Source organism: Armigeres subalbatus, chromosome 2 (assembly GCF_024139115.2).
Source record: "Armigeres subalbatus isolate Guangzhou_Male chromosome 2, GZ_Asu_2, whole genome shotgun sequence".
Taxonomy (NCBI): Eukaryota; Metazoa; Arthropoda; class Insecta; order Diptera; family Culicidae; genus Armigeres; species Armigeres subalbatus.
In genome coordinates, this window is record NC_085140.1 from 342693028 (window position 1) to 342717325 (window position 24298).

The 24298-nt window shown below is 37.8% G+C and overlaps 1 protein-coding gene across 3 annotated transcripts in view; it reads right to left on the minus strand.

Moving 5' to 3' along the window:
* LOC134212860 (serine/threonine-protein phosphatase 6 regulatory ankyrin repeat subunit B-like) overlaps positions 1-22969 on the minus strand; it is a 224217-nt gene extending 201248 nt beyond the window's left edge. For 2 of the 3 annotated variants that reach the window (XM_062691107.1, XM_062691106.1), the window contains exon 1: positions 21584-22967. In XM_062691107.1, the coding sequence (XP_062547091.1) occupies positions 21584-22030 (447 nt within the window). In that variant the 5' untranslated portion in view covers positions 22031-22967. Of the gene's footprint in view, positions 1-21583 lie in introns of all 3 variants that reach the window. The other variant, XM_062691111.1, reaches the window with a different exon arrangement.
* Between the last annotated feature and the right edge of the window lie 1329 nt (positions 22970-24298).

Below are 24298 nucleotides of genomic sequence, written 5' to 3' on the forward strand. Positions count from 1 at the left end.
TATATATACCTTTGAGCCATTCAGCTCCTACCTCGGTCGCAATCGCGAACGAATCGGATAGTCTCCGACGGCGGATCTCTGAAGAGAAGTTCAGCCGACTATGTGACCTTCTATGTAACCGGCTGTAACGTCACGTTCTGCGGCCACGCCCTCATCGCAAGCTGATAACAGTTGTTGGTAGCTGGCGCAAGCGTTTCCGTTCATTATCGACATCTATCTTCAAAGGCGCCTTACTCTGACGCTCGTGGTCCGCTTTCTGCAATGGCAGCCTGCTGCTGCTCCATGTGCGAACCTTGTTTAAGGCTCTCGGATCTCCTGGTAGGCACTTTTGCGACAGCACTCCACTCCACAGTTCTGCGTTCTGGCACATTCTTTCGATGATGTTATCACTGGTTGTGTCCATTCCACATACCTTCAATATCGCACTCATTTGCGCCTCGAAACGAGGACTTGTGACCAGGATCTGCTCAGCCGTTTCTGTTAAGTCTGAACATTGCGGATATAAGGGAAGAGCCATATTTTCGAACCTGCGAAGGTACCACCTGAAGCATTCGTGCCCTGTTAAATACTGGGTCAAGTCAAAGTTTAGCTTTCTATGAGGTCTGCTAATCTATACTGACACCCTTGGGACTAGGCCAAGGAGCCACCTGCTCTTAGTCGAATGTCCCACTTCCTCTACCATTCTCAGATTCTCAATGCCGGTCTAGGCAATTTTCTGATTGGAAATTGTCTCGACTTCCCTGGGAATAAAAGTATCATCGTGTTAGCCTCATGATATACGAATGCAAAAATGGTAACTTGGCTTAGAAACCTCGCAGTTAATAACTGTGGAAGTGCTTAATGAACACTAAGCTGCGAGGTGGCTCTGTCCCAGTGTGGGGATGTAATGCCAAGAAGAAGAAGAAGGCAATGTGAGGCAAGAAGGCTGAACCCGGGACTGTCACGCATAATTCGGGACGTGTGGTCAATGTTACCTAATGCCTACATGCACATAGCGCAATGGTGTTGCTAGAGTAAGCGCATCCCACGGATATTATTGTTAAGGTTCGACTTCCACTGCAGCACACCATAGAATCTTTCTAATTGTTTTCACAGAAAGTGAAAAAAGATCAGTGAGATGCTAAAAATATGACATTCTACGGTGGGCTGGTTAGATTAGGGTAGTGTGACATGGAAAACGTGAATTAAAAGAGCAGAAAATTTTCAATAGACATTGTTTGCAATGAGCGGTAATACGAGTGGTGGTTCATTAATTCAGTGAAAGTGCCCACTATTCGTACAGAGCCCATAATACGCATATAAACCTTAATGACATTCGCTTTTGGTCTTGTTTGTCCTATTACATATTAATAAAAAGGTTTTAGCTCTAAAAAGGTTTTAGCTCTAAGAATAAAAAAATATTTTCGGGGTTGTTGCCAAAATCGGGTGTTGCCAAAATCGGGAGTAGATAAAAACGGGTGTTGCCAAAATCGGGATGGGACTGTAATTGCAATAACGATATTAATACATTCATGAACCGTCTCTGATTTATGGTGAAGTTGGATCTCAAAGCAATGCATTTTCTAACAGAATATAATATAGTTATAATAAAGTTAAAAAAAATATTTTGAGCTTTTATTGGAATGTCTTCACTTGTCATAAGACGAGAGTAATTCCACCACTTAATTAAATGGGATTGTACAAACTCGTCTTATGACAAGATAATATAAAGAATATTTGATTCATATATTCTCGGGATAATTGGTCAAGTTATTAATTCATGAATTTCCAAAAAAAAAATCTCCATCATTTCTTCCGTTAATAACTCCGAAACTTCTTCCAAAACTAATCCATTAATTTCTCCAGATGTCCTTCAAGAATTCCTTTGGGGTTTGCTTTAAGATTTTTTCCAGCAATACATTCAGATATTCATTCTTAATGAAACCCTTCAGGATTTTCTCTAGGAATGTTTCAAACAATTCTTTATAAATTCCTCCTGATTTTTCTTTGGAATGCCACCCCAAAAATTCTATCAAAATCTCTCAATAAAAATTCCCCAAGGATTCTTTCGGAAATTTTATCAGGTATTTTCAGAATTCTACCGAAAATTATTTCAGATTCTTCCGAGAATTGTCCAGGAATTTACACAGAAACTCCTCCCCAGACTCCCCACGGAATTGCTCCGGGAATTCACTCAGGAGCTTCTCGGGAGATTGCCTCAGGAATATCTTCGAAACTTCTTCATAGAATTACGACGGAAAAATCCGACAAAAGTTCTTCTAGAAATTTTGCTTTTATATAAGTCTCATTGTAAACGCGACAATTGTATAGAAATGTACTTATTTTAACTCAAGTTTCAAGTAGTTTTCTTTACAGCGTGAATCGGTTTTCTTTCATCACTTACTCACTCGAACATTCTGGATCTGAGCAATGTTGAGAAATCTCATTTAGGTACATTAACAATGACCTCTGTATCCTGAGTTGTACGCCTTCGATCGTGTTGGAAAAAAAATCACGATTGCCGCACGTTTCTATACAGATACTTTTCACACATTTTTGACGATTGTGACATGATTTCAAATGTCTCGATAATATGTTCAGTATTTTGATGGCTGTTGATGGACCATACCGAATGATAAATTCAATCCAAATCGGGTGAGTAGGGAGGCAATTTTGTTCGGAAAACCGAAAAAAAAAGCATTCACAAAGACTAATTTTTTTTTTATACTTGAAATGACTCGACTCGAGTCAAGTACGAGACACTGAAGACGGCATTACTGTTGAGGTCGAAATACGTATCTGTCAAGATACAATAAAGTGGTGGAATTCAATGGGATTGTACAAACTCGTCTTATGACAAGTGAAGACATTCCACTAAAAAGCTCAAAATAATTTTCTTAATTTAAAAATTGTTGAATACCTACATCATATTAATAATATTCATATTTCAAAAAAAGTGATGATATTTTGCTGCCGGAAAACTCATGAGCCAAACGCCTTTTAGCTTGCAGCTCCTAAGGAACAACGGACCACGCGTCGGCAAATCAGCATTCTGGTATGAACAGTGCGTGGAGACGCGTAGTCCCAGAAGGGCGTTTTGCCTGGCCGAAATGTTAGATGCTACATCAAAATGTAGAAAATTTCGATTTTTCCTACTTCCCTTTCTATTATTTAGACACTTTTTTCGCCTACATAATTTTAGGCCTAGTTTTGTTACGGCCATCTCAAATACGGTAAATATAAGGGAATATCCAAAAGGCGTTTTGCCTCGGGGGCGTTTTGGGGCCTCTTCCCCTACCTGTGCTGAAGATGTATTTTAACTCATTTCACACAGCTGTGCGAAAAAAAAACTGTACACTCTAATGACAAATGAGCAAGAACGAAGTCTTTTATCATACCATGTGGTTCAGGTGTTGGCAGCATTTATGTGTGATGTGTGACATGTGATTTTTTTTAAACTTTATTACCGTGATTATTAATTGATGTGATTAATCTGCATTAACTTTCAAGAGAAGTCCAGAATTACTTCCGGCATTCTACAAATCCTTCTTGCTATATAGGTTACTCAGGATAACTTCGAGGATGCGAACTTGCAAGGATCGTTATATCAGACTATACAAAATCTTTATTGACTTTCAGTCCAACTTACATTGTGGACGCTTTAAAGTAATAACGTGGATCTTGTTTATATCTCGTTCCAGTTATGTTAACATATCATTTTCTCTTCTGCAAAGAATTATTTGGAAACTCAGGATTTTCATGAATACTAATAGTACATGCTTGAGTTAAAAATATGTTGCAACATGCCCTGCCCATCGTACCCTTCCGGCTTTAGCTACCTTCTGGATACTGGGTTCGCCGTAGAGCTGAGCGAGCTCGTGGTTTATTCTTCGCCGCCACACACCGTCTTCTTAAACACCGCCTTATCATCCGTCTCTCGAATACTCCGAGTGCTTGCAAGTTCTCCTCGAGCATTGTCCATGTTTCATGTCCGTAGAGGTCTTATTAGCGTCTTGTACATGACACATTTGGTGCGGTGGCGAATCTTTTTTGACCGCAGTTTCTTCTGGAGCCCGTAGTAGGCCCGACTTCCACAGATGATGCGCCTTCGTATTTCACGACTAACATTGTTATCAGTCGTAAGCAAGGATCCGAGGTAGACGAATTGCTTGACCACCTCGAAGGTATCCCCGTCTATCGTAACACTGCTTCCCAGGCGGGCCCTGTCGTGCTCTATTCCGCCCACAAGCATGTACTTTGTCTTTGACGCATTAACTACCAGTCCAACTCTTGATGCTTCACGTTTCAGGCGGGTGTACAGTTCTACCACCTTTGCAAATGTTTGGCCGAAAATGTCCATGTCATCCGCGAAACAAATAAATTAACTGGATCTGTTGAAAATCGTACCCCTGTTACACCCGGCTCTCCGCATGTGGAGTTTTTTTTTTCATTAAAACTTTTTTGTGTGTCTTTATTAAGGAGACTTTCAGTCCTAGGCTGGCTCGTCTCCGCTCATTAAAACTTTTGTAAATTCAAAATCCGAAAAAAATACGAGGATCTTTGAAAAACAAAGAATTTTGTGAAACTTCATGTAAAAATTTAGGTGTTCTTACTTCTTATGTGTTTCTAGAGATATTTTCATGAATGCCAATTAGACCACACAAGAGAAAAAATTGGTTAATCCTTTTCGTCCTTGACCAATTCTTTCCCTTGATAATGACCACATCCAATGGTCGAAACGTCGGGCAGAGTAAAACACTAATCGTTTAATGGTTTTATTAGACTGTGATAGCCAAAATCTCTACATGAACAATATTTCCGGTCGTCTTCAATACCATCAAGCGCAAAATGTTGACATCCTCCAATAAAAATAGGAATTCGATCTCAAAAATCGCTCTAGAGCGATTCCAAGCAACAGCATCAAAATTTAAGAAAATTTTTAATTCATGATTTTCTATTGAGTTGAAACTTTGCACAGTTTTTCAATTTCATCTAAATCGTCATTTTTCGATATCAAATCTTCATATTGAGTCACGACTAACTTTTCAAAAGGGTGTATGTGAAAATGGTTCAAACATATTTAAAAAGCTGCACAGCAAAAACGGAATGTTCGATTGTTATGATTTTTTCAGCAAAGTTAGACAACTAAATGGTGATTCTTAAGAAAATGTGCACAGTAAAAAAAAAATTTTTTGCCTTTAAAAATATCATTTTTGTCACAAAAACTCAAATATCTCAAAACCCTATCTTTTTTCGAACGTAAACGGTCCATTATATTAGCTATCTACCATAAAAATTTGGTGATGATAAACTAATAAACAAAAAAGTTATGACATTTCAAACATTTCACAATTTTCACATATAGTAAACAAAAAAAAATTTCCGTGTATTGTTTTTTTTCAAGAATCGCAGTTTGATGCTGATTTTATTGTTAAGGGCCTTGCGTGAGTTAAACAAGTTGTTTGTATGATATTCCATATTTATGTATTCATCGATATTATGTATATTATATGTATAAATATTATATGTTTAAATAAATAAAAATGAATTAATATTATCCTAAGTATTAAATTAAATGTGGCAGTTACACAATGTTGTTATAGAAACTCTAAGAGTTTTGGGTTTGAATTTTGGTATGGGTTATGATATCATGAAAACAGTTTATTAATACTTATTCTTTATTTATTTTTATTCAAATTTTTAAAATTTCGAACACTTTTAAATTATTATCAGCACAGTTTGAGTATAGTTTTGCTTTAATTTTATTTTCCGACAATGGAATTAAACAGTGAAATTTTTGGGTTCCTTGGATCGTTTTCGCGTTATTAAATTGCTCGCTGAGCTCTGAAGCCTTTATTTCGTACTCTTCAGTAGTAGTAAAACAAAATGATAATTTGGTTAAATCTTTTTCTTTTCTACGATTTGCCCAATCAAAAGTTCTTTCGCAGTTTTAATTGGATGCTCACGTTCTTTGGCTAAACTTGCTCTTGTGGCCATGCGCTTTATTGTTCCTCCAATAGCATCACAAGGACCTTTGCCATGTGATGTAGCAAAAATGCCATTCTGCATCAATTCCGTACATTGATTTAAATTGACATAGGCTCGAAAAATTCTTACGATTTTTGTACTGCGACGCTGCTCCATCAGACATGAAATATATCTTTTTGACTTCTTTATGCTTATCAACGCGTAAAAAGTTAATCATTTTTCAATGAACAAGTTTACGGATACTGAATCGTGTCTTAAATCTTCGGAAATTATAATAAAACTTAAGTGTTCAATTTGCGTACTTCCATTAAAATAAATAACGAATGGATGAATTGTAGCTTGTTGTACGTTCCAGTGATGGGACTGCACTTCATCTTGCAATACAAAGCTGTAATTTTCAGAAAAATCACAAATGACTAAAAATTCACCATTTTGTAATGTATTTTTCGTATTTTTTAAAAAGCTGGATTGTTCTGTTTTAATGAAATCGTGAGGGATTAAACTTTCTAATTTCAAGCAAAAATATGACACAAACTCATCTACAGGTTTTACAATAGTTTCTATGTCACACCTATCCGTGGTCACCCATTGCTCAAATGATAACTGATCAATATATTTTTCTTCAAACTCAGCGAATAAAGTATTTTCCAATGATGAAGAATCTGGACAATCCGAACAAGATCGTAGATAGCAATTTGATGTTGTATTTTCACACAAAAGACTACCAGTTAACATTTTAATATCCTTTGTTAAATTGATTCTTTTCAAACTATGTAAAATAAGATTAATATTCTCATGGGTTGTGCACACACACATTATGTGTTCCCTGAATTGGAAAGAAGCTTACATTGCCTTGGCCGAAGGCTTGCAAATGAGGAAAACCTATTTTAATATTATCGTGAATTTCCTTGAAGCGTGTGTACGCTTCTTTCAAAGTCGTCATCATTAATCGTTTTTGGATTGCTTGACGCTTTCCATCTTTTTACTGATACATAATCTTTTTGACCAGGCATAGCTCGACTTACTTCATCATCTTCAAAATATTGAACTACTATTTCTTTTGTCTCATCTGTTAATGCAGTACTAGACCTAGTATTTTTGGTTGAAAGACAGTTATTCTTCAATTGTTTTGCCTCTTTTACTGTATTTCTATTGGTTTTGAACTCATCAATGGCATCCTGAATAGACCACGAACTTGGCAGCATCGACAAAATCAATAATTTTTCTTTCCTTGTCGTGGCTGCATTCGAGAACCTTTCCTTCATATTTATAATTACCTCATCGCAGTCTGTATTTTCCACATCATCAGGTCCTAATTTGAAGAGGTTTCTTCGTACAGCTTCGTTTATTTCACGGTATTTTTTCTCCGGGTAATAAACGTAGTCCATCTTACTCCATTTAATCAGGTCACTTTTATCCCAGCTATGCCCTCGTTAAAGCGTTCGATGTTGACCTTTTGGATACACTCATCTTCCGATTGATTTGTTGGAAACAGATTTTGCTGATGGTACGGTGGCAAGGCTCTCAGCACTTAATACTTCTGGTAATTCCTCAGTTGTTGTCGATACATCTGGCAATTCCTCAGTTGCTGTCGTTTTCGAACTTCCTGCGCTCTGCTCAACCGATGATATACAGATTGCTCTTTTGTCAACGTTTAGACGGCAGGACGTGCAAATGCGTAAATTTGTAATCAATGTGGACATTGGAGCATAACCAGTCGCTTTCAGTTTATCTATGGTGCTTTCGGTGAGATTTCGTAACTCTTTTGAACACTTTTTTCCATCAAACGGCCTACAACAGTTGAGAAAGCGGCTACTCATGTTGTTCGTAATATTTCAATAAACAAAATCACTTTTAAGTTTTTACTGACTAGTTTGGTGTCATTTGCTTGACTGAAGAAAAATTACTATAAGATCTTTAACAACCTTAGTAGTAGTAATTTTTTGCTTTTTCGTGAGCATTGTCATGGTATGTACCTATCATGCATTTGTTGTTGTTGAAGATACCTGTTTCCTCCCGATCATAAAGTCTATTCTCTAAGAGGTATATTTTTTGCAGGTAAACTATAGACGTACACGTGTATATAAATCTTTGATTTTGCAGCTTTTGTCTTAAAAATAACATTTCTGATATGTTTCTATCAACGTTATTATCAACAGGTTTCAACACTATTAAAAGAATTTTTCGCCAGTCACGTGCAATGAAAATTATGACACTATCAATACTTTTGATCACAACACTGGATCGTGTCTAAGTTTCTTATAGATGCTATGAATAATTCAATCAAAATATCATGAAAACAACTTGTTTAAATCACGTCCCTTAACAATAAAATCTGCATCAAACTGCAATTCTCGAAATAACTTACACAGAAAAAAAAATTTTTTTACTAAATGTGAAAATTGTGAAATGTTTGAAATGTCATAACTATTTTGTTTATTAGTTTACCATCACCAAATTTTTATGGTAGATAGCTAATATAATGGACCGTTTTCCCTAAAAAAAAATTACGTTCGAAAAGTATAGGGTTTTGAGATATTTGAGTTTTGTGACAAAATGATATTTTTAAAGGCAAAAAATTTTTTTTACTGTGCACATTTTCTTAAGAATCACCATTTAGTTGTCTAACTTTGCTGAAAAAATCATAACAATCGAACATTCCGTTTTTGCTGTGCAGCTTTTTAAATATTTTTGAACCATTTTCACATACACCCTTTTGAAAAGTTAGTCGTGACTCAATATGAAGATTTGATATCGAAAAATGACGATTTAGATGAAATTGAAAAACTGTGCAGAGTTTCAAATATTTTCGAAATGGTCGCTCAGGATCGACTGACATGCCCCCGTGGAATGCCTCTCTATGAGTTTTACACGCTGGAATTCAGGAGCGTTTTCATCTGATACAACTTTTATGCAGTGAGTACTTTATTATTTATCTATTATTCAATTTTTAATGAAATGCGATTCTCCGGGTTCAGCTAGTTTCTTTTACGATGTAAATTTATTATTGATAATCAGCTGAACGGATTTTTACACAGTATAATGACAGCATTGTTGCTGTTATATTTTTTCAGCGCCAATGCTGTTGGTGATCTGGGTTTTGCAGTATTCAAAACGTAAACCAGTCTATCACATTGTTTTCAGCGTGGAAGTACATCGTCACTTTGTCACTTTAGTGAACCCAAGCCACCATCGAGACCCATTTCCGTCCATCACACACTCAAGTCCATTGACCGTCGTCCATTCTGCATTGCAAATCATTTGGCGGACAGGTTTCCTTGCACTGCCCCAACGTGGAAGTTTTTCTGAGTCCCTTTTCTTTGCTTTTCCATACCTACACAGAACACATTTTCAGACACTAGCTCCCGTCATTTGTAGGAAAGCCGCATTAGGGCAAGGATATTCATACAAGGGGTGACCAAGTGCCAATGTTAGCTCACAGTCGACGGATGATGTGGAGACATTTTGCAACGCGAATATGGTTGATTGCATAACATCATGGAATCGTGGTGCTGCAAACTTATGCAACCCACAAGTACGTATTTGTACGGATATTTCTGTACATAGGGACCTCGCCTCAACTGCTTCAAATAAATTTAGTTTAATTATTATCGCACATACGCCTGGGCCGCAAATCGTCACCGGCAAAAGAAGCCACTACGACCGAAGGACAAAGGCCTCTAACGAACGGTTGCCTGCCACTCGCCAAGGGAGCTGACCTGCAGGATTTATGCCCGCATAGGATGGTTTCTTTTCCATTTACACATAAATTCAACTGTTGGCAAGACGTCGACTCACGAAGGTTTTAATTTTTTTCCACTCGGTAGCACGCACACATGTTGAGTGCCGTGGTTTTTCCGATGAACGAAAATAATCTCCCACCCGAGGGGGCACAGTCGGACCCGCCAACGGAAGTGGTCATCGGAATTGAGACGCCGCAACTCGTAACGGCTAGCGTACCTAAATTAATTGCCACGATGGATCCGAGGTCGTCGCGATAGGCTTTCGAAAACTTTGCGTGAACTGTTTCTGGTTTTAGAAACGCTCCACTGAGGTGCAATCAATTGCGGCCTTTTGAACTGTTGGCATGAGCTTGGACGCGAGCTATCACGCGACTCACGGAATTCGGGCGGTTTTCCCCGTGTGTTTAAAGTAGTAATTATCATATTTTATTTCCTTGCCAAAGACTGACACAATTTTTGCCAACTCAGTGGACAAACCATGCTAAGAGTGTGCTACTTTGCTTCAGCTGGAAGAAAATCTCTGCTAGAAGAGCGGGTATTTTCGATGATGGTATGGTGCGGATTGTAGCGTGTTGCCACGGATTGGTGACTGCAGGACCTAGAACGCTGCTGTTAGAATTTGATGGGTTGCGAGTTTAATTTTGTAATTTTCTGAACATGTTTAGATAAATAGTCGCGTGAGAGGATTTGATAAGTTGAATGTAAACCTTTGGAAATCTACATAAATATTACAAATCTTTGCACATTGTTCATTAGAGTGATTTAAATGTGACTTTACTACTAAGCAATTTTGGTATTAAAATAGTCGCCCCAAATTTTCAAATTTTTAATTGATTGCAATTTGACTGTGCACACGACAGGTTTGTGTGAGAATTACTATCTTTTTTTTTCTAAATTTCCAAAGTTAACCACTTATTTATACCTATATTTTTGGAGCTCGAATAGTCTATTGCACAACGTATTTTACAAAAATTATAGTATCTTATAGTACGTTTCCTACGAGCTTCAAGCTGCAAGTGGCAAAGCTAAATTACATCCAAATTAGTTCAAAATTAGGGTGGATCAATCAAATGACAAATGCTTCGTTTAAGCATATATGAGCAAGAAAGTCGAGATTTGACTCACAGAGAAGATAGGGAAAGGCCTACATTAGACTAAAGAGGGAAGCTAAGCCGATGGGAGTACTAATTGATAATCAATACGTCGAAGAAACAGTACACGTCTTGGTATATGCTACAATGCTCCACAGTGTTAAGATTAACACGTTTGGCACTAAAAATTGTACCAATGCTTTATAAGGATGTTTGAAAGCCGTTATGATTTATTACTTATTTTATTTATCCAGCTCAACCATCAGAATGTTTAACATCAAGGAACACAATCGAGCATAGCATTTTACAACTTTTGCCACTAACGCAATTCTTCATACTCAAACAAATTGCAAGCTTGCTTAATTTAGCAAAAAATACTACCCTTCTCCTTCATTAGTGCTGAGCTTAACACGCATTACTTTACTCGATACCTCATCAGTCACCCATGCCACACTCGAAGCTAAATGGTTTCTTGGTAAGTGAAAAACCGCACTCCTAAAACAGTCACTCAGTAACGACTAATGGAATGATCGCCGTACCAACCAATAGAACGACCAACCTTGCCTGCGGCTTCCACAGGTCGTCGTCATCGGTATATATCGGTAGGGGAATTGTGCGCCTGTAAACCCGTTCCAAGGACGTCTCGCTTATCGCAGTGAGTTCTGTGGATTTTCTTAGGTAATTAAGATTTACAGAATAGTAAGGTGGGGAAAATGCTTGAGGAATAAATTATATTCATCCAAATTAGCAAACTACATGGATGTATGACAAACTAAATCAAAAAACAAAAAGAAGCTTTTTTTGTTTTCAAACCATTCTATACTCTTAAAATTATTGTTAAATATTAAATTACTTGGAAAGAAAGTTATTTAATAATTAAATTAATTCATAGTTCGAACAATCTAACATTTGACCAATGTAAAAAAATACAGTTAAATACAAAAAAATCTGATGAATGTCTGCCAATTGCAGATAACAACCAACTGGTTGTTCCACGCAATCACAAATGACCGAGCTGGCCAGGTTTCCCATTAAAATATATGAGACCATACAGAAAACACTTGTGGATGTATAGATTGGCAAAACTGATAAACCAGAAAACAGCCAAGAGCAAGAATCAGCAATCACAATCAAGTTGGTAATTAAATAGAGTCAAACAAAGAAATTTATTACTCAAACCGTTTTCCAGGGTGGCGTGAAACTTGTCCATTTCCTTGGTCGTGAGTTCTTTGCAGTCATTTTTCCTCTCAATGAATTGCTCAAGCTCACTTCAAGGTACTTGAAGAAAATGTTGCTGGTACGAAATGCGGACCTCCTATTTCACCCAAATGGCAACGTCCAATGCGAATTGTATGTAGATTGTATGATTGTGAATGACGGAGGCATTTTTTATAATGCCAATAGCAAGCGAAATTTTATTATACTCAAGAAATTTCCAAGTGCATTGGGGTGCGGCTGCGTTGAATGTCCTCTGTGGTGACTGGTGCACAGAAAATCATTCGTGTAGTGTTGACCCACAAACACCGAAAATACGTGGCCAATAATAAATGTATGAAAACGGTGGGTAAAAGGTCAGTATCATTCCATAATTGACGATAATCATTGTGAAAATGGCAGTCTGGTGACAGGAAACGACTCATAAACTTATTAGTATGCAAAAACCGAGAGCTTATTTTAGAACGACTTCAACGATGTAGTCTGCGCTAGAAAAGTCTTACACGGAAATAAACCCGCACGTCACCGTCACAAACATTTTCCATGGCGTGATAGAATCCGATTTGGTATAAAAATGAGATCTTTCAGCTGAAACGCAGAGAGTAGCTTCGTGACGCTACGGTACTATTGAAATCTGGTCTGTTTTCCAACAAAGTGGCTAAATCAATTTAATGGCGTTTGTAGGGTTTGTAGTTACGCCTGCGATACATTTTGTATAACTACCCGAGCAAAGATGAATAACTAATTGATAACAAATTATATTTTCCGGTTATCTAACATTTTGATAACTGAACCTGTTATCATTTTGGTTGAATTAACAGCCAACATAACAGAGATGATACCAGTATTTTATTCCTGAAGTAACTTGATGAAAACAAATTAAGTTATCACTGATAACTGTGGGTAAAAACAGATTCTGAGAATGAAAGTAATTTACTAACAGTTGTCGGTGAAATTGAAAACAATTAATTTAAAAAAAAAACTGGTCTAGTCGTTTAGGTCTGAATCAAATTAATCATATTAAAAATCGACAAAATTGTAATTCGGACTTTTTACTCACAAACACTCTCGATGATTTCTGGGTAAATGAGTCTCTATCGCCTTTATGGAAAAATGAAGCATTCCACACAGCAATTGAATATTCCGTATTTCTGCATCGAAACAATAATCCTTACGGCTATTATATCGAAAATATTCTCGATTATAAAAATGCAAGTTTTGACAACGTTAAAAAAATTGAATTGAAATCGTTTACAAAATCAACCTGACATTGAATATGCTGTAGCAGACTTTTATGCAATTTTATTAGACATTGTTCGGAATGAAGTACCACTCATGAGGAAACGTCGTAATTATAGCTCAAAAATCCCGGTATGGTTCAACAAACAAATAAAAAATTGAAAAACCGAAATCAAAAGCCTCACAAAATTTATAAACATTACACGAGTCAAGAAAATTTAGAAAACTATTTGAATATTTGCGATCAACTTAGTTTAGCCATGTCTTCTGCTCTTACGGAGTATAATACTAAAACCGAAAATGAAATCAAATCATGTTCAAAAAACTTTTTTAATTATGTCAATTCCAATCGAAAATGACTTTAGAAGAAAAATCAGGAGATAATGCTGATGAAATTTGTACTCTTTTTGCAACCTTTCCTCAAGAGACATATACCGAATATTCTGAAAATGATCGTGATTATGAATATTATTCAAATTTTCCTGACTATTAAGCAGTGTTGGTGTTAACCAAAAAATGTAACTGAGATTTTGGCAGCCTTACAGAATTTGGAAGCCTCAAAAAGTTACGGACCAGATGGAATTCCACTAAAGTTTCTGAAAAATTTGAAAAGCGAATTTACTACACCTTTATTTTGGTTATTCAAACAATCTTTAGAAACTAGTAGCTTTCCAAAACAATGGAAGTCTTTTCTAATACCCATTCTTTTCCCGTAACACGGTAGATCACTTTGACGTAGTGTGTTGCGGTGTAAGATCTACCAAACAGAGCCCTAGCTAGGGCAATAAGTTGCGGTAATTAAGGATTCATCGTATTTAGTCCCCGCTACCAACAGCAGTCTCAGAAATAAAACATAATTAATGTTACCTTGCAGACAGTGGAAAGACTCGAATTCCTCTCGTTTGAGGCTAAACTGTATGCAGCGGAAACAACTTTTCAAGCAATTAGTTAAAAAACCTCGGTACCCGTCCCTAGGCTGAACTGACTGCTGGAAAAATCGAGTTAGGGTTTAAATACGTACTAACTCTTCTTGAACGGGTGAACAATGGCAGTGAGAGGAACACACGGAAGTTCTTATTTCTGAACAAATTCTCTTGCTTGAAATAGTCATGTAGACAGAGCTAAATCTCGGGTTTGTAGCTTTACTGGTGATATTCTAGAATTAAGACAAGACTAGGGCTCCGATGCATGGCCAAAACCAGTATTACTGTTCTGTTTTCTCAAGAAAGGAATGGTTTCCTATTGATAAGGGGCGCGCCTTCAATGGGATTGCTCTCTGTGAAGGGTCTAAATAGCGGGACCTTGTCATGGTGCTCTTGAGAAAACAAAACAACAACTGTATCAAAACCGATACTGCATTGCTTATCAATAGTAATGGAGTAATTCGACATGCACTTAAACACTAAGGATACGGGTAACGCTACAATAGATCTAATAACTGGTCGCAGTGGAACACCCGAACAGAAAAAAAAAAAAAATACCCATTCTTAAATCAGGAAAAAAATCTGATTTTAGAAATTATCGTGGTGTGGCCATTATCTAATGTAATTCCTAAACTCTTTGAATCAATCATCAATAGAAATGTTCAACCAAATAAATCATAGAATAAAAAAAAATGAATAAATCATAAAATAAATCTTTAAAGGATGATCAACTACTACCAATCTTTTAGAATTTGTAAAATACTCATTGAATGCTATGGACAAAGGTAGTCATGTTGAGGCGCTTTACACAGACTTCAGCAAAGCATTTGATAGACTTGATATTCCTATGATGATTTTCAAGCTTGAGAAATTGGGAAATGAGATGAGACTCCTTATGTGGATTGGATTGTATTTAACTGACCGCCAACAAATAGTACGATTTGAAGGGCAACATTCGCTTCCTTTTTTTTGTTAAATATCTTGGCTGTGCATATGTTTCGAAATGGACAAATTGATATGAAATTTGCGAAAAAGAATCCACGTGTCTTGGAGGGACTCGAACCCTCAACCTCCTAATCTCTAGATAGGCGTGATAACCCCTACACAACAAAACCACTTAAAGGTCACGTTTGCGGAAAAGCCATCAGAATCCGAGTACCAACCTCCACCGCGCACAGTGGTTCCATTCCCATAGAAGGGCGGTCATAAATATAAACTACGGAAATTATACGGTAAAATGGTGTACTTTTATTATTTTTCGGGTTCAACAGCCCATTTTTTAATTATTTGGTAGGCTCAGTCATTATCATACTTTACGGAGCCGATTTCAGTATTATTTGCAAAAACCCAACAAACAACGTTCAAATCACATTCTTGAGGAAGATGCGTGGGTGGAAAGATCCTTGTTATTGTGAAAGTAGTAAACGAAAATAAATCTGATTAATCCACCTAGCGGTGTTTCTGCCTTTCTAGTGCATATGCAAAAATAGTATTTTTGCCATAACTTTTAGACCCATTGTGCGATCTGGACAATTTTTATTAGAAAACAAAAGGATATGATTCCACGTCGAATGCAACTTGCAATTTCCAAGCAAATCGGTTAAGTATAAGTACCTTAATAATAAGTGAGTTTTTTGCGCACATACATACACACACATACACACCCACAGACATATATCATCTGGTATCTAATACTATGGATCTCCGGGCATCCTATAACAGTTCGTTTTTGGAACAAACGTATAACCTACTTAGTATATGAGAAAGGCTAAAAAGTTTAATATATCAATTTTAAGCTAAATATAATATTTTTTCGCATAAATTATCTATAATCCACGATATATTATTTAATAATCTGCACACAGATAGCTTTTGAAATATTGAAATATCTTCTCAGAAATGTATGAGAATGGAATTCGGGGAGAAACATGATTTTCAGTCTCATAAAGTTGACATGATCAAGAAAACATAATACTCGTGTTCATCAATTTTGGTATTTTTTTATAATCGTTCATTTATTTCCAAGCTCAGTCGCAGACTGTGGTAACTGAAATCCCATTTAGGCAGCAGCCAGAAATATGATTATACTTAAAGGATATTCAAAAAGTAATTAAAACGATACACGACTAAATTGAGCAGAAAATATATCTGTTCATCAAACATAATTGTTTAATTAATTTGTTATTTGTTTACCCTCAGCTTTGTCGTAGACGGTTGCAGCTGAAATAGCCTTTAGATGAAAGATAGGAGTGTAAATATTTACTCAGAGGATGTTTCTGGAGGGGATTTGAAGGGGAAACATACTTTCTTAGGGGATGAAGATAACGAAATTGAGTAGAAAATTGTGTTTCCGTCGAAGAAACATAGTAAAGCTATTTGTTTACCATTTTCTTGGTTGCAGATGGTCGCAGCCCTCCTTAGCCGTGCGGTAAGACGCGCGGCTACAAAGCAAGACCATGCTGAGGGTGGCTGGGTTCGATTCCCGATGCCGGTCTAGGCAATTTTCGGATTGGAAATTATCTCGACTTCCCTGGGCATAAAAGTATCATCGTGTTAGCCTCATGATATACGGATGCAAAAATGGTAACCTGGCTTAGAAACCTTGCAGTTAATAACTGTGAAAGTGCTTAATGAACACTAAGCTGCGAGGCGGCTCTGTCCCAGTGTGGGGATGTAATGCCAATAAGAAGAAGATGGTCGCAGCTGAAATAGCTTTTAGATGACAGATTAGAGTGCAAATATTTACTCACAGGATGTTTCTGGAGGGGATTTGAAGGGGAAACATATTTTTTTGGAGGATGAAGATAACAAAATTTAGAAGAAAATTGTGTTTCCGTCTAAGAAACATAGTAAAGTTGTTTGTTTACCATTTGCTTGGTCGCAAATGGTTGCAGCTGAAACAGCCTTTAGGTGACATATTATAGTGTAAATATTTACTTAGGGGATGTTCCTGGAGGGGATTTGAAGGGGAAACATACTTTCTTGGAGGATGAAGATAACAAAATTTAGAAGAAAATTGTGTTTCCATCGAAGAAACATAGTAAACTAATTTGTTTAGCATTTGCTTGGTCGCAGATTGTCGCAGCTGAAATAGCCTTTATATGATAGATAATAATGTAAATATTTACTCAGGGAATGTTTCTGGAGGGGATCTGAAGGGGAAACATATTTTCTTGGTGGATGATAATAATAAAATTCAGAAAAAAATTGTGAATCCGTTCATCAAACACAGTAGAGTTGTTCGTTGACCATTTGTTTGGTTGCGGACGGTCGCAGCTAAAATAGCATGTAGATGACAGATTACAGTGTAAATATTTACTCACAGGATATTTCAAGAGGGTATTCAAGGCTAAAACATAAGTTTCATGAGGTATGCCAACATTTTCACGTATAGTTTATTTACCTGGACTATCTCAAATTCGAAGCCTTATACAGAGCATATTAGCTCAAATTCTATAAAAATGACGATTGCATCTTATATAGTATACCATAAAGTAGCAGTTAAGGGATCACTTGTTTAATTTCGATAAAGTCATATTTTTGGATTTATGACCTATGGGGGAACCACTGTGCCGCGGTTAGCTCTCTTTTTTGCAAATTGAATATCTTTCGGATGCTTGATTTGTCCAATCTCCACATGTGCTTTACTGTTGTATATCCACAGTCAAGCCGCAGTATGGCCGAGTTGCCGAATAATATGCAATTAATTGTAATCAACTGTCGGTCTTCCACCGTCATTAGTCGTCTGAGTACACGCGACCGCTTACGTAAGGCAATCAAACTCATCAAATGCTTTAGCCAAGCAGAGACCGATAGCAACAGAAATTCGGGATCGGAAGTGGGGCTGGGTCGGCCACACTCTACGTAAGGGCGGAAACGAAATCTGTAAACAAGCATTAGACTGGAACCCAGCGGGACATCGCAGGAGAGACAGACCCAGAGACTCATGGCGGCGAAGCCTCAATAAAGAAATAAAAGAAGTCGTCCGAAATCTAACCTGGCAACAGGTTAAAGCGATAGCCGGGCAACGCTCAGGATGGAGATCTTTCAAGTCGGCCCTTTGCACCACCGGAGGTGTACAGGATCCATAAGTAAAGTAAGTAAGCCTTAGGCCGGAGTGGCCTCTGCGGTACATAACAGTCGTCTCCGTCCACTGCTTTACGTTACCAGTCACGCAGTCTACGGAGGGTCCGTAAATAGTCTTCCACCTGATCGATCCACCTTGATCGCTGCACACCTCACCTTCTTGTGCCTGTCGGATCGTTGTAGAGAACCTTTTTACTCCAAGTGCGCGTTGGTCCTCCACAAGCATTGTCCAGATTTCGTACGTACCCTTTCCTGCCCCGTTGCGTCTTCGAATTTGTCTGCTGATATCGTCACCTTGATTTTGTCGAATAGCCGTTGCCTTCTCTTGAGCCTACTTCGTCTTCAACGTCTTAATCACTAGTCCGATCTGCTTTGCTTCCCTCTTTAGTTTGATGTATGATTCTTCCATCTTTTCAAAGTTATAATAATGAAAGTAGTGCATGGAGAACTGGAGTGCGATGACCTGCAGCGAGCACCAGTAGGTTGACTGCTATCGAGTGTCAGAGGTGGCATGCCGCAAATGGTCTTCCAGCTTCCACTTGGCCACACTATCACTCGTAGTGCGAGATGCACATAGTGCTCATGGATCAATCATTGTTGCCTGAAATATAGTTTGAGTGCTAGGAGACCGACTAGTGCAAAGGGATTTGGTTTAAGTGAGTCGAGTGTAGTTAACCCATACTCGCTTGACCAATGTGCAGAATGCAGATTTCCGTTACCATTTTCTAAAACAATGGTTCCATGCCTTGCGTTCGTTTTTTTCCATAATGTCAGCGAACATTGTGCACTGCACAGACCTTTACTCTTAATCACACCGACCACAAGAAAGTTTGTCTCTATCAAAATCCATTATATAAGAATCCGAAATTTGTAGCATATTTAGTCAACTTATATCCGTCGGATCGCTATTTGATTTATATAGTGAATTATGATAAAAACTAGCATTTTCGGTGGACTAAAATTTATATGAGATGTCAGATTGAAGTCAGCATTTCAATGGACTACTACTATATAAACGTTTTTTTATCACTACAATTTTTTGTAAGGACATGGCCGACGCTATTGTTAATTTCAAATATTATTTATTATTAAATTTATATTATAAAATTGGCTAGTTACAAACTAGTTACAATATCGTTTGATTAACATTCTTGAGTTTGTTTCAATTTTATTTGAGCTACAAACTCCGAGTTATGAATAATATCGCAAAAATAACAATTATGATGCACGTGCATCACTTAAACACACTCCACATACTTTGTAGTACATATTCTAAGTATTTGGCTTCAATCATGCAAACAAAAAAAATTGAAATTTTGTATGAAATTATAAGATATATTTTAAATGTCAAATATGTTCACCTTGAATTATAACTTTATAAAAACTGAGATCACCGGACTAACTTCTACTCTACGATTTTTTAGATTGGAAATGACGACAATTTCAGAAGTCTTTAAATCCTTGGTCATCGTTTTGGCGGTTACTAATATATTTTTACCAGTTTTAGACGACTTTCACAGTTGACTTCTATTATGCATTTTGTTGGCCATCTATCAAAAATCCGTGAATTATTTTAGTGCATCTAGCTTAATTACAAATGGTTCTTAAAACAATTATATATATTTTATTATTATTATATTTTACTTTGAAATATGAAATTGAGCGGAAAGTAGCAGACCGTTACAACGTATATCAACGATTCAAGGTGATTCATATCATTATTCATTTTCAGAAAAGATTTAGTGTAAATGAATATAAACTAAATTGAATATGAAATGAATATCGACTAAATTATTTCATTTTGCATAAATAACTTTGAAAGAGTTTGACGATGATTGGTTAATAATAATAAATAATCAAGCAATAGGCCATTTTAGGAAGCATCGGTTAGCTGATCGAAATTGTATTAATAAGTGATAGTTTTCTTGTTTTCACATTTCCGCAACTGTCTCTCATTTGACAAATAGAAAGTAATTTTGGCTTTACAAAAAAGGATTATATTCCATCAATGATATTTCCATCAGCAGATTAAGATGCGAAACCTTTTTTTTCGCTGGCCCCATCGAAGTTCGGCACAGCCATAATTCATACCATGCTTCGATTTTTTTCAGCAGTGAATTATATTTGCGATACTTGAATGAAATTTACCCAGCAGCTTCGCTTTTCTTCTCTCAGGTAAGAACAAAATTCATGTCTGTCACCATGCTCTGTACACTTACAGTGCTGTACGCGTACGCTTACAGCGCATTTACAACGGTATGTCTGCTCCTAGTATTGAACATGACCAAGAAAGACAATAACATATCTACTATTTTCCCATTGCTACTCAGTAACTGAGTAAAATAGTATTGTTAACTCTTTCATTCCCAAGAAAGTTTTACTCAATTTACTTCGAAAGCTTCCCGTTATTACGTAAATTAAATACATAAAATTACCTTTAAAAAAAGAGGCGGCCATATAATTTTATTCAGTTACTGAGTAAATGAAAGTTAAAGTGTAATAGATACATTGGTTTCACTTTAAAGCGAAATTGAACAATTTTGAAAGTTTGTTAGACGGTTTTAGTAACTACGAGCTAATCGCCTCATGAAAAAGTTTGTTAATTTGTGCTATCTTACAAGTTCAGAATTAAATGTTGGATGCTCATAATTCGAAATAAGTGTTTAAACATTTTGATGAAACTCGAAAACGAGTTCACAATTCCGTATGGAAATTCGCCACTAAATTAAAAACTTACATTACTTATACCGAATTTAAGTTTTTGAAACGCAGGTTGAAAGCGCCGGTTAATATTAATGTTGCTCCGGAAACCAATATCTAACAAAGAATTTTCATTGCGTTTATTGTAAAGTTTATGACGCTCAAGCAGCTTGTCTGTGAGCTATGCACAAATCAACTATATATCATATACTGAACATGTCTCATTTTAGTTCAAACTTCCAAATAATTATGCGAGATAAACCAATCACGAGCTGAAAATTTGGATAGTAAAAAAGTAAAAATGAGATAATATAAGAGACATGTATTTGGCATGAATTTGGAATTCTATTTTTAAGCTTAATTGGAGTTTAATCTGAAAGGCTTACGTTTATTTTTATTTTGAGTCTGATAATTTAGTTACTTTTCCCTTCTATTTTTATCCGAAAGTTTTCGGATTTCATTAGCAGAAATCCTCACTCTGTTCCGAGCGCTGAAGCAAGCTCGCATTCACGAACAAATCATTAAATTGCTAAGCAGCTCTTTAGTATGGATCCAAAAACAGACACAACTGTGACCCTATTTTCCGCCACTAAAACCGAACACGACGAATCCAACTTACCAGATCCATCACCCCGGCGAGCGGGGTTGTGTTGGCTTCTTCTCCTCCGGCGGCCACCGCCTTCTCCAAGCCTTTCAGCACAGCTTCAACGGGAGCCCATTCGCTCTTCATGGCCAGGGTAAGAACTTTCTGGGCACCGTCGCGGACCGTCGCCCCGGCACTGCCAGGCTTCGGCTGCGATGGTTGCTCAGGGTCAGCCTTATCCGATTTTTTGTCGCCGTTTGCCGCGGCGGAAGTTTCATCCTTGGTGGCACTCGGTCCACTGGGATCTCCTTCCGCCTTTGGCCCGGCTCCCGGTGCGTCACTATCACTGGGCTTTTTGGGCGGTCCCTTGCCGCCGCCACTTGCTCCTGCTCCAGGTCCACCTTTCTTTCCGCCTCCGGGTCCTGGGGCCCCACCGGCCGCTCCACCTCCGGCCGTCGTCGGAGGCTTTTTCGATTTATCCATGCTGATTCACTTGGACAACTAATCCAACTTGCGTGACTCTAAGGCACAATTTCCTTATCACTTGCTTTGACTGTGTAGAACATTATATTTGTTCACCGATTTTTACCATCGATATAAAAAGCCCAAAATGTTTTCTTTCATGATTTTAACTTTTCGACTGGATTTCACTTGTTCGATGAACATCAATTCATTTAAACAAACTCTGTTTAAATAGGGTTTCTTTACACTTTCACTATTCGTCCCCACAGTAAAAACGACTCTCAGCTTTCTGCTCTCCCACAATACTAAATGACTTCACAAAAATCAATGCTATCGCAATATCCTTGAAGGGGTCTGCTAGAAACTGGATCCAGCTTTGCTTCTTTTCGTTAGCTACATGCGAGATCTGTCTCACAAAACTATGCTTAACTACGGGCACTTTTGAATAAATTATCTACAGCACTATTTACACGGGATTTCGCACAAAAAATCAATTTTCCGCTAAACTACTGATTGCAAAACGGGTTCATTCTTCAACTTTTTTTATTTTCTTGGAGAGGGTCGCGGAGCAACCGCGCAACCACGACCTAACTCGTGCACAATCTCTACTGAAATAGCCACTGGTGAATTTTCATGGCAGGCGAGAACATCTAATTAACACACTTTTGCTCTACTTGAACTCCTTTCGGTCACTCTCCGTATGGCTGGTGTAGCGAGTTTACGATTATTATGTTTCTTTTCTGACTGTTCCAAGACACCTGCCGAAGGGGACTTTCCACCCCACTCGGGCTCTAGTCAATGGAGAACCGTCCTTATGTAATTCACGGCACCTTCTTGCTCTCTGTAGTAACCTGTTCTTCGCAACACTTTACATGGCTGAGATTTGGGAATTTCCAGAGGCTCGAATGGAATGACACTACTGCTTCGTATTCCAGTTCACCGGACTCCGTCTCTTTCGCTCAACAACTGCTCAAGAAAACAAACTACCCGAGAGCCATATCTCAATTCAATTGGCAAAGTCCAAAATCTTCCCCAAGTCCAAGAACCGCAAAACTTTCAAACCGTTCGACTCCACGTCTCAAAGCTGTCTAAACCGTCGTAAGTGAAACCTCAGCGGTGGCACCTATCGACTAACCGTCGTCGTCCGGAACGACATCGTCATCGTCGTCATCGACCTCGGCCGGAGCCCCGTTGCGTTTCTAAGACCGCACACTTGTTATCCCTCAAATTCTCAAATCAACCCGCAACCCACACTAAACTGGATGGTGGAATTCGCACATGCCTTATTGCCTACATCGCATCGTACCGGTTGGCGTCCTCAGGTGGGAAACTTCGAGGGCGCGCGCTTTCCATCCGTTGCCTGGGAGAAAGCATCCTACCACTACCAATACGCAATGGATGGGGGCTCAGCTTACAACCTGTTTTGGGAACGTGACCAACCGACAGTGGAAATCCACATGCTGGATGGCTCCGTTCCAATCTGAAAACTATAGCCTACAAAGGAAAATATGAGAGAATGGTCGGAGACGTGAGAGAGCATGTTTTCCCACTGTAAACAAAATACCCGTCCAAGGCGTTGTATGTGGGTAAGTCGCCTTTGAAATGTGGGTTTGCTTTGCTTACTATGTTACAACGGATAGGCGGATTGTAAGTAAGGAAGTAAGAGGCACGGCTGATACAAATGGTTGTTGCAAGCGTCGTAAAATGTTCATGTTACAGGTTAAGAAAACAGACGCTACAAACGCTCTCTGACTTTAGATTCTTCTTCAATTGCTCTACATTCCAACTGGAACTTGGCCTGTTTTTCAACTTAGTATTCAATTAGCATTTCCTCAGTTATTAATTGAAAGCATAATTATGTATCTTGTGTGGCAAGTACAATGGATACACTATGCCCAGGGAGTGAAGTGACCAGATTTTTCTTGGGCCAATCCGGGATACCATATGCATTATATATTTTGAAAGCATATCAAATCGTGAATTAGATTTTCTTCCCATCAACTTACGACATCCAGTATGATGCTAATCGCTCGATTTTATAGAAACAAATTCCCAAAAGTATTATGAGTTCAGAGTTCGTTTTCCGCTTTAGCCGTGGAAAGTCTTTGATAAACAAAAAAATCTTCATTGGTCTGAGTGTTGTCCGTTGTTCATTGTCTTATGTAAGTGTCCAACTGAACGACCGTCGTTGGTTGACACATTGTTTCAAGGATTTTCTTGATTATGAAGATTTTTAGATCTTTGCAGATGTCAGAATACCCCAGATTTTACACAGTTTCTGATGTCCAA